The 15,987-nt window shown below is 41.1% G+C and overlaps 1 protein-coding gene across 1 annotated transcript in view; it reads right to left on the bottom strand.

Moving 5' to 3' along the window:
- Positions 1-15,987, bottom strand: part of F13A1 (coagulation factor XIII A chain) — a 138,488-nt gene that overhangs the window by 85,836 nt on the left and 36,665 nt on the right. Inside the window, exon 4 of the mRNA XM_004281057.4 lies at positions 10,832-11,083. Coding sequence (XP_004281105.1) covers positions 10,832-11,083 — 252 coding nt within the window. The remainder of the gene's footprint in view (positions 1-10,831; positions 11,084-15,987) is intronic.

The raw sequence follows: 15,987 nt of genomic DNA, 5'->3' as shown, positions 1-15,987 counted from the left end.
AGTTTAAAGAAATGGATACGCTCGTGTGCTGTGGCTGTATTATAAACTACTGCATCCTTTAAAAAAATTTGGCAGTATCTATGCAAATCTAAGATGTGGATTTACTTTGACCAAGCAAAGGTATTTCTAGGTATCTATTCTACAGAAATACATTTGTATGAAGGTGTGTGAAACATTCATTGTAGCACGGTATACTACAGTGAAAATGAGAGGAAATCTAAATATTTGTAAATAAAAGACCAAATCAATTATGGTACAACCATACCAAGCAGTCACTAAAAAGAATATGCTTGTACGGATATAGAAAACTCTCCAAGGTATATTGTGCAAGAAAGTATAGAGAAACGCGCATAACACAATCCCACCTGTGGTTAATAAAATCCAAACTCTATAGATGTACATATGGACATTAATATGTAAAATTATAGCAAAATATCTGGAATGAAATACACAGTTGAAGTTTGTTTTCTCTGGAGATGCTCTAGGATTGGAGCGTAGGTGTAAGGGAAAGTCCACTCTTTACCATTTATAAACATACATATGTGTATATTTGAAAGGGCAATGTATTCAACTAATTGTCAATTAAAAATTAAAACCATTCAAAAATACATTAAGTGAATGGAAGTACACCAAAATGGTAATTGTGATTTGTAGATCTCTGCGTTCTTTTTATGCTTTCATTATTTTTTATTTCTACAATAAGACTTTCATCATGAGAAAAAAGTTATTTTTTAAAGTGTGGTTGCGTTTACATGAAACCACCTATTTAAGAAGAGGTTAACAAGTTTAACTTTGTTGCATTAATTTTTCTTCAAGAACAAGATGGTGTGTTCTTTTTTTATTATCAATGTCTTTATTAAATATCTTTATACAATGATAACTTCCCCCCTTCTTTAAGTCTCCCTGTACTCTTTTCTTCCCAGCACAGGTTGGATTAAGCCTTGTTTTGTAGTGTCCTACGGATGCCGCAGTGACATTCACTCCACTATATGGAAATTGTTCCGTGATTTAATTATTTCTTGAACAAGTATGTGTTTAGTATTTACTCCATGTCAGAAACTTTCTAAGTGTGGTACAAAAACAAACTCTTTAAAACTCATAACATCTCTAAGAGGAAGGCATAATATTTTTCCCCATTTTGGAGATGAGGAAACTGAGGAAGAGAGAAGTGTCCATCCCAAGGTCATAGTGCAGGTAAGAGGTGAAGCCAGGATTTGAATACTAAGCTGTCCCCCAAGTAGACTATGACTCTGAGTCCAAGGGATCGGGGCACGGTCTCCCCAGCGTCCAGCACATTGTGCCTGGGAACGTGGCACAGTAAACGCCAACCGCAAGAACGAGAGATGGGGATGGATGTCTGAGCTTTGAGAGTAAGAGAGAAGTCCAAGAAAAATGAAGGATTTATTTTTGGGCTTTGGGTTATTAGTGATGGGAAGTCATAAATTTAGGTGGCAAACCATGAATAGGAAGGAGTTCTGCAGCTCGAGCCCAGACCATCCTTTTCCTTGCAGCGGCTGAATTAAACCTTACCTCAAACTCGGCGGGCGTAATCATGAATCCACAGCAGAGGGCAAGGAAAACAAATGGGGAGGCTTGAATTTAATTTTAAATTTATTTATGATTTTAAAAGAAGATTGAGGGTGGAAAGAAGAGCTTTCGTTCCTCTGTTTTTATTCAGATCTGTCACTTTAAAATATAGTCCAAAGCTAGGGTTAAAAAAAAAAAATTACATCCCCATGGAAACGCCAAAAAACTCTCTTTGTTTGATATGCTGACAAAAAACAGGAAAACTTAATCATTTGCCTCTTGAGATTTTTGGTGTTTTTTTTTTGGTGTTGTTTTTGTTTGTTTTAAAAATTCTTTTGTTAGAGAGGTGTGGTGAGGTTTTTCTAGATCTGGGGGGGCACGGAGGGCACTATTATACTATGAAAAGGAAAAATGAGCTGACATGTCACTGTTCTAGTGGCCCAACAATCTGAACTGTTATTGATAGAAAGCAGAGGGGTGTGTGTGTGTGTGCTCGTATGTAAGGGTGGGGACTACACTTCTCAGTTGCGTGAGAGCTGATAGGAGAAGCTAGGTCTAGAGAGCTCATAGAGTTGGAATGGCAGCACCATGGACCCGTCGACATCCTCTTGATCCCATGAGACCTCTGGCAAACCACCGTCACCACAATAAAACTCACAAGAAAACATGGCACCATTGGTGATTATGCAATAATACCTCCATCTACCTTACCCAGCACCTCTGCCACCAGAACAGACCTTCAACATGCCTTGTGAATAACCACTCTTCCCGGGTGACTTACAGGAGGCAAGTAGTAAAGAAGAACGGCCTCATTTATTTTACGATTCCTCTGGTGGGGCAGTCCAAAAAAGAAAACTGGGGGCTGAGAAATGCCGGGACTCACTTCTACGGCTGATTTCTGGCACCCTTGGAAATTACAATTTGCGCCTCCCCCCTCAGAGAAAGTAAGAATTTATAACAAACCTGTAAAAATGAATGCTGACCATATTGATTTTAATATCTGTACAACCTCTTAGGGAGAAGGAGGGCTATTCATCACCACGTGGGTAGAAAATTTCCCTTTGCTTATTTACATGCTATTTTAAAGTTAAAGCAAGTGCCATTTCTAAGGTCATTAAGTTCAGGCCTGGCAAAGGGATCAAAGACAATTGCAGAGCTAGGGATGCTATCGTATACTCGATCTCTGAAGAGACTGCCGAAGAGCTTAAATCAGAGTTTGGTTCTGCTTCTGATCCTTTGGAAGAAATAACGGCTTGGCCTCTTCAAGAAGGCAAAATGTCTCACGTTTTTAGTGAAGGGAGAAATTCTGAACGAGGGATCAGGAATAACCTTTCCTTGCCTCCCCTTTATGTAAAAGCTGAGTGTCACTAAAGAAAGAGGCAGGACGTGCTGGGTGAGTGTAATCGGTCTTCGAGGGGGTGCCTTCATCTGGGGAGCAAGTGTGACTCCAGATCAGAGTCGTCGTGATATGTTTTTCCATCTCAAAGTAAATCAGACGGGGTGGTGACCCCAGCAGGCTGTGTGCGCTGTAGGCACGTGAGTCCCACCCGCGGGAATCGGGAAACACCGCAGTGTATTAGGGACTGGCATTTCCAGAGTCTGCGCTTTTTTCCTGGAAGGGTCCAGAGCCACTGTCTTCCTAAAACGGGTTAAGTCAGCCTCTCTAGAGGCCTGCCTTTGTACCTGTGAACTCTGGAATGGAACGAGCCCATGAAACCCAGGCAAGCGATTCCTCAACAGTCGGGTCTATGCGTGTTCCCGGCAAACACGCCGCATTACATTACAGCTCAGGCCAGCTTGGGAAGTTTATTTGATTTGTGTTATTTTTCCAGTTTTGCTGGGTAAGGAATTTTCAGTGTACTTAAATATCTTCAGAAGACAGACTATTATTCATGAAGCAATTCTACAAAGAAAATATCTGATATTCTTTACTTAGCACATTTCCTCAAAGGGAGCCTGTGCCCTTGCTGGGATGCTTAATTTCTCTCTCTCTCTCTCTCTCTTTTTTTTTTTTTTGCAAAGGAAACTTGTTTGATCTTTTAGCTATCAACCTGGTTTTATTTTTATTTATTTATTTACTTTTAATGGCAGGCTTTCCCAGGGTTCATTAGAACATCATAGAAGCATCTACCCCTTGTTTGTCTCATGACACAATACAGGGTACCCATGGTTCTGGTTCTGAAAATGAAAGAGCTTACCCTGACCAAATCAGGGTAACCAGGTTTTAGCCCCAGCTTGTTTCCTGATTTTTCTGTGTGACCTTGAAAATTTTATGTAATACCACAGGGTCTGTTTTTTACTCTTGAAATATGAGGTTAATAATCCTCTCCCTGCCTCTTACGGTGCTGGTTATCAATTCAATCCAGCAAACATTCATGAGTATTAACTCTGGGCCTGGCACCGTGTTAGGCTGAATGAGAAAAGGATCCTGCTTTCTGAAACACAGAATGCAGGAAGATACCTGCTTTGAGCATCATTTGAAGATATAAAAAAAAAACCCACCCACCTAAGGAATTATGAACGACATGAATCAGCAGATGAATTCTGGAACAGACCTTCCAAACCTGCTCCTTCCAGAAACAGCTTTGGACCTTGAATCTGGGGTCATCTATATGTCACTGAAAATAACATTCACTGTGAGCTCTCTGGGCTTCCTTCTGATTGCAGTGTCACACTGAATAATGCTCACTCGGTACAAGAAGTAAGAATGAGACTCTAATGTGTTAGACACTTGCAAGAAGGATATATGCTATTTCATTAAACAGAAGGTTAGAATAAATAAACGCTTAAAAATTTCACATAAGCTTTATTAAAAATTCAGTTAACCAACTACCTGACTGCTGTTGTATGCAAGCATTATTCTAGGGGCTGGAGAGGGTACAAAGATAATCTGCTGACCCGTCTCTCCCTACTCCCCAGTGAGGCCAGTGCTCTGCTACTATTACATGTTCTTGTTGTGTCATGACTTCTTTTGCAACTGTTATAATTCATGTTTATTAGTAGCTCATTTGTGAAACCTTTGCCAGAGGCTCTTTGAGGGCAAAGACTGTCTTTCTCACTACCATATTCGAGTGCCTACTTCAGCATTGATCCTTAATATGTGTGAATGAATAAATAACATCGCTGTACTACCCATGGGTAATTATGTTGTCATGAGCGTTGGGGGAGATATACTATTAATATTTGTGGATTGATGGATGAATGGCTCTAGCCTGAGGGTGTAAATTCTGTTCCGGGCTCAAGGGTTTCCAAGAGAAAGGGGTGTTGTTCATTGTTACCCCAGGAATACCAGGCCTGGTACATTACTCCGTTCTGTACTGAAGGGTCTAAAAGACCATGTATAATTACAAAGCACATAGTATAAGAACGAATGTTATAATAAAATACAAGTTGGTCATATGTTTTTCCTATTAAAAGCTTCCAGATATTGGAAATTTATTGATTTCTTTACACTAAATTTAATAGATTTCTTTGTTTAAAGGAAAATGCAAAAATCACATTGAATGAAAAGTTAGAAATACCACATGCTAATTTAGTGTCAGGTGCTGAAAGAGAGAGAAATCTACACACGTACCCACAACACATGTCCCCCATGCATCATGTATGACTTTGACTTTTTCCAAGATGGTAAGTTGTGAGATTACATTCACAACTTATCTGTGATGATAAGTGCAGTGAACCTAAAAAGCATTTACTTGGAATTATTAAATCAATGCAGCAAACATTTATTAAACATGAAGTATGTACAAGGCACTGTGCTAGGTGCTAGGATGAAGACTGGATTTAAGGGAAAATCAGTGATGGGGAATGAGGTGGAAAACAAGTGATTAAGAAAAGCCGAACCCCTTGAAAATGACTGGTGCCCTACCAAACAGAGCCATCAAATACTGACCTGAGTACTGAGCACAGGATGGGACACTGAAATCTTTCAGAACACACTCTCTGGCACTAATGCTAGACTACCAATCTGGAACAGTTTGAACTTAAATAGGGAAATACATTCAACCATTTAGAGTTCCCAAGTGGTCAGAAAAATAAGATGACTTCACAATAAACACCCAGCTCACTCCTGCTGCCTTTGTGGGTACAGTTTTCTCTCCAACACCCAGAGAAGGGCTCTTTCCTGGAACGGACCTGAAGCCTGGTGAGCACAATTAAATTAAAAAGCTAACCAATAATTCTCCGGACGTCCACCGCTGCCCTCAGTAACGTGGTACAGCTATTGATCCCCACTAATGATTGAGTGATTAAGGAGGATAAATTGCCTATGAATACAAAGCAAGCTGAAGGGCTCCCAGCAACAGAGCTGATCATTCTTTATCAATCAGTGCTGTACTTGCCTGTGTAATTTCAGCGCAGTGTCCTAAGACACCTTGGACATCACTTCCATGTCAAGAGTGTGGTGTTTTCAGCATCTTTGCTCACCTGGCTTTATTTTGACAGCTTCTGATTTCCTCTTTTGTTATCTTTTCTCCTTGGGCAATGGCCTCTCTTCTTATGTACTTTCTAGTTGCCAGATCATATCTCTAGGAGTCCATTGTTACGAATTAGCACGTGCAAGCGCGAAACTGGTTGATTGTCAGGCTACAGCGTATTTGGTTGTGTGTGGGGTTCATCATACGGATACCCTGGTTGGATTATGCTTTGATTTCTAGGCCGGGAAAACCACAGCATGAGAGAAATGAAGAGATGACCTCTTTCCCCCATTCCATTCACATCCCCGGGAGAGCTCAGTGAGCATTAACATAAAAATGTAAAAAGGTATTAACTTAAAGGCTGGTGCCAGAATTTTTCTGGAGGGAATAGCTTTGGAAAAGTGTGTAGAAGCACAAATGTGTAGTCTGACTGTTGGAGAAGCCCAAAGAACGAAATCAAAAGGCTTGCTGAAGTGTTCTGCATGAGAGAATAAGAGAATTTGCTCCTGAGAGAGGATGAGAGAGCAGAGTTTGGAGGACAAGGAAAAACAAAAGGGGAGAGAGAAGAGGCAGTAAAAGCTGGAGAGAGCCTGGAATTAGGGTTAGGGGGGAGCCAGTGGAATTTTAAGAAGAGTGAACACAGTCTCCTGTGTTTTGTAATAATTATCTTGTGATTATTATGTAAACCAGTGGTCCTGTGAGTGTGGTCCCTGACCAGCAGCATGAGCATCCCCTGGAAACTGGTTAGAAATACAAGTTCTCAGGCCCCACCAGACCTCATCAACATGAGAAGGCTGCACAGAAACCTGTGTTTTAACAAGCCCTCCAGGTGATTCTGATGTGGTCTGAGTTGGAGAACCACGGCACGGTTGGGGTCTGTGTACCCGCGAGTTCCTCATCTGCGGATTCAACCAACCGCAGATTGTGTACTATGTTTACCATCGCTGTTGGTTGAATCCGTGGCACACAAGGAATACGAAGGGCAAATACAGGACTTGAGCATCCGTGGATCTGGGGTATCTGTGGCTGTCCCCGAACCAATCCCCAGGGATTCCGAGAGACGACTGTAAACCTTTCTTCCTCTCACCGCCCCACACCGAGTGGCAATTAATGTCTAGACATTCATAGATGTCTTGGGTAACTGTTCATGATGTTTCTGAGGCAGCACAGGTGTCAGCACTGAGAGATATAGGATTCCTACACGTAGAGATGGCCACAACAATATCCCCAAGAAATTTGCAGAAATGTTTGGACTTTCACAGGCCAAGGAATTAAGGGGTTGTGGCAGTTTTCTCTGGGTTCTGGGGACCGGGGCAGACCCATCTGCCATGTTCATGTAGTAAGCCTGCTTCCCACCTCCCAACTCTTATGTCTCCTCCAACAAGCTTCCAATACTCCCTCCTTGCCTCTTGTTCTCAACAGATGATTGTGCTTTACATTTTACTGAGAAACACAGAATCACAGGAGGGAACAACCTCGTCCTCCTTCCACTGAGTCTAGAAAACCTGCACCTTCACCCGTATCCTACTCTGCTCCTGTCACCGTGGGGGATGGATAGTCCCACCTATCAAGGGCTTTTCATCTGTTCCCTAGATCCCACCCACTCAAGGATTTCTCTAAGTCAGTGACTCTCAACCGTGTCTTCAAGAATCATCTACAGAGCTTTTTATAAGCCCTGGATCCCAAGCTGCAGAATGTTTGGGTGGGGAGACCGCGGCGTCAGTGGCCAAGCCCCCAGGTGATTCCAGGGGGCAGAGAAGGCTGTGAACCACCACCCTCCCTCTGGGCTGTAAACTCTTTCTCCTGGTTGGTCTCCAGCACCAGAAAATTATGTCCACTCTGTCCTGTCTTTAAAAATTCTCCTTTGACCTTCGTATCACCATCTGTGTTTCACAGAAGGTCTTCTTGAAGGAGATGATAATACCTGTGCCTCCACTTTCTCACCTCCCATTACATTGTAGCCCGTGCCCATCTCTCTGGTTTCTGTCCCCATCACACCAGTAAAACAATCTTTCTAATTTTCCCAATGACTTCTGTATTTTCACAGTGTATGGCCACTTTCTTTTCTTATCCTACTCAACTAATAAGCAGCATTCCAAAGAGCTAAAGCCTGTCTCGTTGAATCAGTTGGTGTTCTGACTCTGTGACACCACGTTCTTCTGATTCCCTCTTACCCCACTGGCTACTTTTTGTCAATCTCCCTGTCCTTTGTTTAGACTAGAATTGTTGATTATATTAAATCCATCCTGTTCTTCCTTTAAACTTGCCGCTGGCTCCTGCTGGAGGTCATATTTATATCTCTAGCTCAGCTATATCTCCTCTGAGCTCTAGACTCACCTATTCAAGTGCCTACTAGAACTCTCTGGTTTTATTCTCACCTTCCGCTGATCAGCAATGCCCCTCTGCTCCTTTTCTGTAATGCAGCATCTAGTGGCAGCACCATGTCATCTCTAGATCTATGTCACTCTTTCGGAGCAGAGGTACCTGGAAGCTGCTCACCATGGCTACAATGGAACACCAAGGCAATGATCAGGTAGTTGAAGGTTATTAGACCATCAACCTCCTGAATGGTCCTCCTGTAAAGTCAATAGGTCAGGCAACATGACTAACCCTTTTCACCTCTAGAAGAGAGGCCACATAAGTGCAAATGCATGTAGACATGTGTCCCATCTTACACAGATGATGTAATCCAGAAAAGCTGTTAATAAACCAAAGTTTGGGCAGATCATATCATTCTTTAAATACCTTAGGGTGTTGGATAGTTATATGAAGTTGTATGATTTTCTTTCTCTAATGCAAATAAAATCAGTAACAAATTCTTGGTTTACCTATTTTATAAGTATGGCTTTTTAAAATACAATTTTCTTATATTAGGCCACCACCTACGTATTCCACCATCTCAGCCCCCCTTGCTGATTCCTACTCTGTTATACCCCTAAATGTTAGGGTTCTTTAGGGCTTGATAGGACATCCTCTTTCCTTCTTTATCTTTATTTTCTCCAAAGTTGCCGATAAGTCCCAAATTCACATCTCTGATTCTCATCTTACATATCAGGATATCTCCGGTCATTTCTGGTTGAGTGTCTACAGTTATCTCCAAGTAAACATTTTCAAAACCTTAGTTTGTCTCTACCCCCTCACTCCCCTCAGTCTTCTCCATTATCCACTCATTTGCAGTTGTATCTGGTTGACAAGGTTACTATAAACAGATCCCTGTACCTTTGAACTGCACATGGCCCAGTTAGCAGCTCCTGTCACCATCAACCTTGAACGTTTGTCTCATAGATAAGGATTATTGGGTATAGGATGATGGAGGTGGTGAGTGGGGAGTATAGAATTAGCTCAGTGCCATCTATTGGAATAGACAGTTCAAAGAAAAGGTCAGTAGGATCCAGGTTTATGTTATACAGAGTAGAAAACATTGTTGTTCACTTATTATCTATATGTAAGTTCGGATCAAGCCTGATTTAAGTGCAACTCTCACGTTCAAAGTCAGCACTAATATAGACCCATTTTGGAAGATATTGGAGAGCAATGCATATGGAATAAGATGATGTGAGAAGCCTTTGGTCCCATCAGCTTTTATATGTTTCATTACCTTATTTCTTAAGATCTAAATGTGACTCTCTTCCCTCAATTTTGCTACAACATTGCATCTGCCTCTGGAACTTAAAATCAGCCTCATGCCAAGTATGGAAGCAGGGGGCAGACAAGGAAGAGCAGAGATGCGGATAGGGAAAAGTACTGTGTGTGACTGAGTTTTTAAATTGGATTGGTAGAGAAATCCTTGGACTTGACTGAGTTTATTTGACTATAACCAGATTTAACTTCTGCAGCAGCCAGAAGGGAAGGCTCAAAATAGCAGTAGAGATTAAGTTGTATTATATTAAAATAAAGTTACATGTTTGCATCTCCAGAGTTACGGTTTATGAAGTGTGCACGCACTATGCGTATAAACAAATTTGTAGAATCTGTTAGACATTCAGGCTTTCTCTTCTTGAATTAAGGAGATAGAGAAATTAGTTCCACTACAGACAGGGTCAACTTTATTCTATTTTTCTGAAGCCAGATTATGGATCCTAAGAGTTTTTTTAAAAAATTGAAGTATAGTCGCTCTACGATATAAGTTACAGCTGTACATATATAATACAGTGCTTCACAATTTTTGAAGGTTATACTCCATTTATAGTTATTATAAAATACTGGCTATGTTCCTCCTGTTGTACAATATATCCTTGCCGCTTATTTTATACCTCATTGTTTGTACCTCTTAATTCCCTACCGCTATATCGCCCCTCCCTCTTCCTTCTCCCCACTGGTAACCGTTAGTTTGTTCTCTGGAAGTCTGCTTCATTTTGTCATATTCACTAGTTTGCACTTTTTAGATTCCACATATAAATGGTATCATACGGTGTTTGTCTTTCTCTGTCTCATTTCGCTTAGCATAATGCCTTCCAAGTCCATCCACATTGCTGCAAGTGGCAAAATTTTGTTCTTTGTTATGGCTGAGACTAGATATATAGATATATACACCACATCTTCTGGATCCTAATAGTTTTGAAAGTCAAGTTAAAGAAACCCTTTTCGTTTACAGAGCAATAACATACACAGAGGGGATACCATCAACATATAGCTCCACAGTTAACTAATGGTGCAGCTTTAGGCAATCTTCAATTGTTTCCTGCAATAAATCTATAGCAGCATTAACTTCAGGTTATGTCCTCATATACGGTGAGGACAAATTTTGTATCTTTTTCTATCTTTAAAACATGGAAAGTGTATGTAGGAAAGGGACGTCTTGTAGAATAATTTTGCCATCATCCAAAAAGAGACGCATTAGAAATATAGGAACTATTTTTGTAATAAGAAAATAAATCCCTGGCCCTTACCTTCACACCAAGGATTGAAGAGAATGTACGTGTCTGTTTCTGGGTTTCGGCTGGTGCGGATTACACCATAGGGGGTCCAGACAGCAACATACATGCGGAACTTCCCCACAATGCAGTCTGGAGAAGACTGGATGGACAGCCGGACAGACCTGTCCTCTCTCGTGATAACTTTGGCTCCCCACTTGCCACTCTGCAGCTCGGAGACCACAGAGACTGGGATGTAGGTTCCCTTGTTCTCCTGAGGGTAGCGACCTATGAGAAGAAAGAAGAAGTATAGTGTTAAGGAGATTTCACAAGCCATTTTTGTTCTCACTCTGTCACCTTTATAGCGAAAGGTGGGAAATAATTCATTAGACTTGAAATCCTGAAACTTGGGTTGGAATTTCACTTTGGCCACCAACTTGCTGCCTGATGGTGGACAATTTTTGTAACTTCTTTGAAGGTCAGAATTGTCCTGTCTAGATTTTAAAAAAAGAATAACAGTGCTTACAGAGTTTTTTGTTGGTTGATCAATGAATTCAAATAAGATGTGGAGATACTAACCTTGGATGCAGAAACAAAAACAGAGCTTATAGGGTAATGTGAAGTCATCAGTACCTGAAATTCTGCCCTCTAAAAATGTAGAATTGCTTTTTTAGGGGTGTAAGGCAAATGTTTTTGTTTATTCTGAATACAATTTTACTATTTGTTATACTACCTATAATAGAGCTACATTTATAAGTTGTCCATATGTCATTATTTTCGTGCTTAACTGAAACGTATTTATTGCCAACATCATTAGTAATTTAGGCTTATGTCATGGGCAAGAATTCAGGCTCCGGAGGCAGATTGTCTAGGTTTGAATCTTGGCTATGCTACTTCCTTACCTTTGTAACCTCTGGCAAATTACTTGACCTTTACAGATCTCTATTTTCCTCTCTTTTTCTCTATCAATAAATGAGAATAATAATACTACACAATTGTTATAAAGCAGAAACTAACACACCATTGTAACGCAATTATACTCCAGTAAAGATGTTAAAAAAAACTAGTACACAGTGATGAAATAAAATAATACACGTAAGACGCTTTGCACATAATTTCTCATGCATAACAAATTTTTAGCTATTATTTCAACAGGAAATTAAACAGCAGGGTATTTTACCGTATGTCCAGGCTCATCATACTTTATGTATAAGCTATCTCAGGGTAAATCTTATTTCTCTTTATTGCTGCCATTTTGGGCCAAATTCTTATTTCATGAGGTTGACCCCAAAACTAAAGTTTACCACTGGGTTCCTGGAAAATCAAAGTCTTCACTGCGAAAGTCAAACCTCACAGCATTCTTTAACTCTTTGGCTTACAGTTCAATTTATAGTTTGGTTTACAGAATAGTCAAATAGATAGATATTTTAAACTGGAGCAAATCTTTCATTTACGAACGTTTCCCAAATGTATTAGACATTCAGTTCTTCTTGACTTGAAGAAAATTACAAATCAGACTAATACGTCTAAATTATTTTGATTGTAAGCAGAAGAAGCTTTAAAACGTATTCACTTCAATTGCTTAACATAAACCATGTAGAGAATTCTGCATGAAAACAAATAAAAACAATGATTCTTTTTGGCCTCTCCAGTGACTGAGGTCTTTAAAGGATTCTTTGGTGGGCATATTGTTGAAGATAGAGCGTTCGAAGGAGGTAGTTCCAGAAGCTGCCACTGTGTAATTCTGTGAGATACTTATTCTTAATGAAAATAAATGTATACAGCGCAAGCCAGGGAGAAAGATTAGAACCCCAGTGCTTTGCTATTGTTAGGGGTGTCAGTTTATCAACACTCAGAATGAATATTATCATAAATCCAATAAAGCCTTGAAAATGTTTCTCTGCCAAGGTATGACAGTGTGTCTAGGTGGTGTTCTTGGGAATACGTGGGGCTCAGCTTCCCGGAGCCCGGACATAAATCCACCTGCAAGAACTGTTTGTTCCAAAGGCACCGCCATCCCCATACCTCCAGTATATATGCTCCTCTTTGTACACATTCAGACGGGGGGATGAGTTTACCCTTTTCTCTGGAGGCATTGTTGCTCTCCGGGGCCTCCATCAGTGCTGAAGTGTAGACATCAAAGCAATCTCGCCAGCTAAAGGGACCATAGTTCATTTATTACAGTGACTCCTGGCAGCTGTTGCCACTAAATACTGACTCGCATTTAGAATCCACAGTATTAAATACGACACAAGTTTGGTAAAAGTAAACTTTTGGAGATAAAATGTGTGATAATGACAGACTTATGAGATTTAAAGAAAAAGGATGAAAGGAATTTTAAAATGAACTACATAAGCAGGTTCCTTTAGGAATACCAAAGAATTAGGAGAGTGTATCCAAAGCTATGTGCTATGAGACTCCGCTTCACCTTTGTACTAACATCTGCTATTGTCAGGAGTATCGAAATAACCAAGACAATTGCTAGTTTCCATTATTACACTTCCTGTTATGATTTCAAAGACATATTACATTTTATGTATCAAATTCAAGTTATACATAAAAAAGTAAAGAAAAAGGAGAACTATGGTTTTTTTCATGCTGGCTTTGAACCCAGTCACAACTTAATCTAAAGTCTAGTTTGTTTGAAACTTTTTCCTTCCTGCAACGATATTGCCTACTGTGTGCTGGGCATTATTCTAAGTGCTAAAGACAGAACAGCAAACAAAACAGACTCCTGTGCTCATAGAGCTTATAGTCTATGGAAAAAGCCAAGCCCGTGCTATTTATGATACGCATGTATTGTTTTACTCCTTATAAAAAACTGTGAGAGGGAAATCATTATCAACATCCTAATTTGACAAATCAGGAAACTAACACACAAGATCATTAAGCAATTTGTCCAGGGTGATACAACTAGTAACCAGTGGGCTGAGATTTGAACCCGTCAGTCTGGCTTAAGAGCCTGGGAGTTTCACTTCTAAGCTCTACGGCAGTTGTGTGTGCAGACAATGCTTTGGTGTTGGTGAGAATTGTGATGAAATTCTGACTCTGCAATTAACACTTGGTGCTACCTAGGGCACGTTTCTTAATTGTCTGAAGTTCCATTTCCTTGTCTCTTTGCAGTCTTGGAAATGGGAAGAAAATAGCTTCTGTAATAGAATGAAAGCTCTATGCCTGGCACGCAGTAGAAGTTGACTCACAAGACATTTATTGTTTGTGTTTTAAACATAACAGCTACTGGAAAGGAAAGCTAGAAGGAAGAAGGGGTGATCTCCCCCCACCCCACTGCCTTCTCTGGTTCTAAACCTGAAGAAAGTGGGTGTCCCAGGGAAAGCAGGTTACTTTTCTTGAGGGAAGTATCGTGGCCAAGGAGAAAGCAATAAGCTGGCTCTGACACTTACTGTGTGATCCTGGCAAAGTATTCATCCTCTCTCAACTAAAACTTCACGTATTCTGTAAAATGGGGATAATATGGTCATAGTTTGTGATGGGGAGGACAGCTTAATAAACGGTAGTCATTGTTATTTCCCCCTTTTCTCAGGCTTTCTGATTCCCCTAATTCGTCCTTTCTCTGTTCCAGGAGCGGGAAGACAGGATGGGTTCACTAATAGCCAACCTAAAGAACCCAAATCTACTTACAAAGGAAAGTTTATTCAAGATTCAAATATACTGAGCTGACTAATATTTCCATCTAGAAAACTTGCACAGCCTCTGCTCCCCCCATCCACTCCCTCCACCAAAGTGATGGCATTCAGTATTAACCAAAAAACCTTAATAATTCCAGAATTATCACAGAATTATCTAAAACCTGCCCTTCACTAAAAAAATCTGGTTTTCTGAATCACTATGGTCACTGTCATCTCCATTCATGACTTACGTAGGAGGCAAACTTTATGGTCCATGGGCCAAATGTAGCTTGTTGCATGTTTGTGTAAATAAAGTTTTATTGGAACACACTCATTCATTTGTGTATTACTGTGCTACAATAGCAGAGTTGAGTAGCTGTGACAGAGGCGATATGGTCTGCAATGCCTACAAGATTCACTATCTGGCCCTTACAGTAAAAGTTTGCCAACCTCTGCCTTAGAGAGTTTTATATTTTATTTCTTTAAGGGGTGATTGATTATAGACACTCGGTGTCTAAGACTTGGGCCTAAGAAGAAAATACCATCACCTAGTTTTTTCTTCAAAGAGAAATATGTTACTAAACTAATAACAAACATCTTCACTGCTATGGGGTCAACATTTAGTTTCCTTAAAACCTCCTAGTTAAATCCCTCACAGTCTCAGAGGGTATTGAAGACGTAGGAAATGGGTTGTAACTTTTTACTGATTTCACTAGACACTGCTAAAATGTTCACGTTTATTACTGTAAAAGTTGTTTAGCGTTGCCAAGGCAGTTCACAGAGAGATGGAAATAAAGCACAACAGGAATGGAGGTTTATTTCCCCCGGTCCCTGTGAGGGAATGGTTACAGGTGGGAAACTGGGGTTCTGTGAGGTTATCACATGCAAGACATCCGTATAAGTGGGCAGAGGCAGACACAGGGCATGGACTGAAACCTCTGCGCTGGAAAGCCCGTTCTCCTTTCCCTGCATCATGCTGCCCCTGTGGGGACGGTGGGAGGATGCTGGAGGGATTACAAAGAGGAGGAAGCCAAGAGAAGACTAAAGCTGCAAGATTTGACGGGATAGGAGGCAGAAGGACAGTTAGGACCGCAGTGGTGGATACGACATGTGTGAGGCGGGAGTGTGAATCCCAGGGCTTAATCACTGGTGGTGAGCAAGAAAACCTGGCAGACAGGGCCTTCCAAAGAGGGTCTCTGGGGCTTCCCTGGTGGCGCAGTGGTTGAGAGTCCGCCTGCCGATGCAGGGGACACGGGTTCGTGCTCCGGTCCTGGAAGATCCCACATGCTGCGGAGCGGCTGGGCCCGTGAGCCATGGCCGCTGAGCCTGCACGTCCGGAGCCTGTGCTCCGCAACGGGAGAGGCCACAACAGTGAGAAGCCCGTGTACCACAAAAAAAAAAAGAACAAAGAGGGTCTCTGGGCTGCGAGGGACATGAGTTGGGAAGGTTTTTAAGGTGATGTCAGTGACAAAAGGGAGAAGGGAGAAGGAGAAGGACACCACTTATTCGGTCAGGCTGTGTGGCACAAGACCAGCCTATGGAGGCAAATCAGGAACATTCCAAAGG

This window comes from Orcinus orca, chromosome 10 (genome assembly GCF_937001465.1).
Source record: "Orcinus orca chromosome 10, mOrcOrc1.1, whole genome shotgun sequence".
In the NCBI taxonomy this organism is placed as follows: Eukaryota; Metazoa; Chordata; class Mammalia; order Artiodactyla; family Delphinidae; genus Orcinus; species Orcinus orca.
The sequence above is the reverse complement of the archived record's forward strand: the minus strand, read 5'-3'. Positions and strand labels throughout refer to the sequence as shown.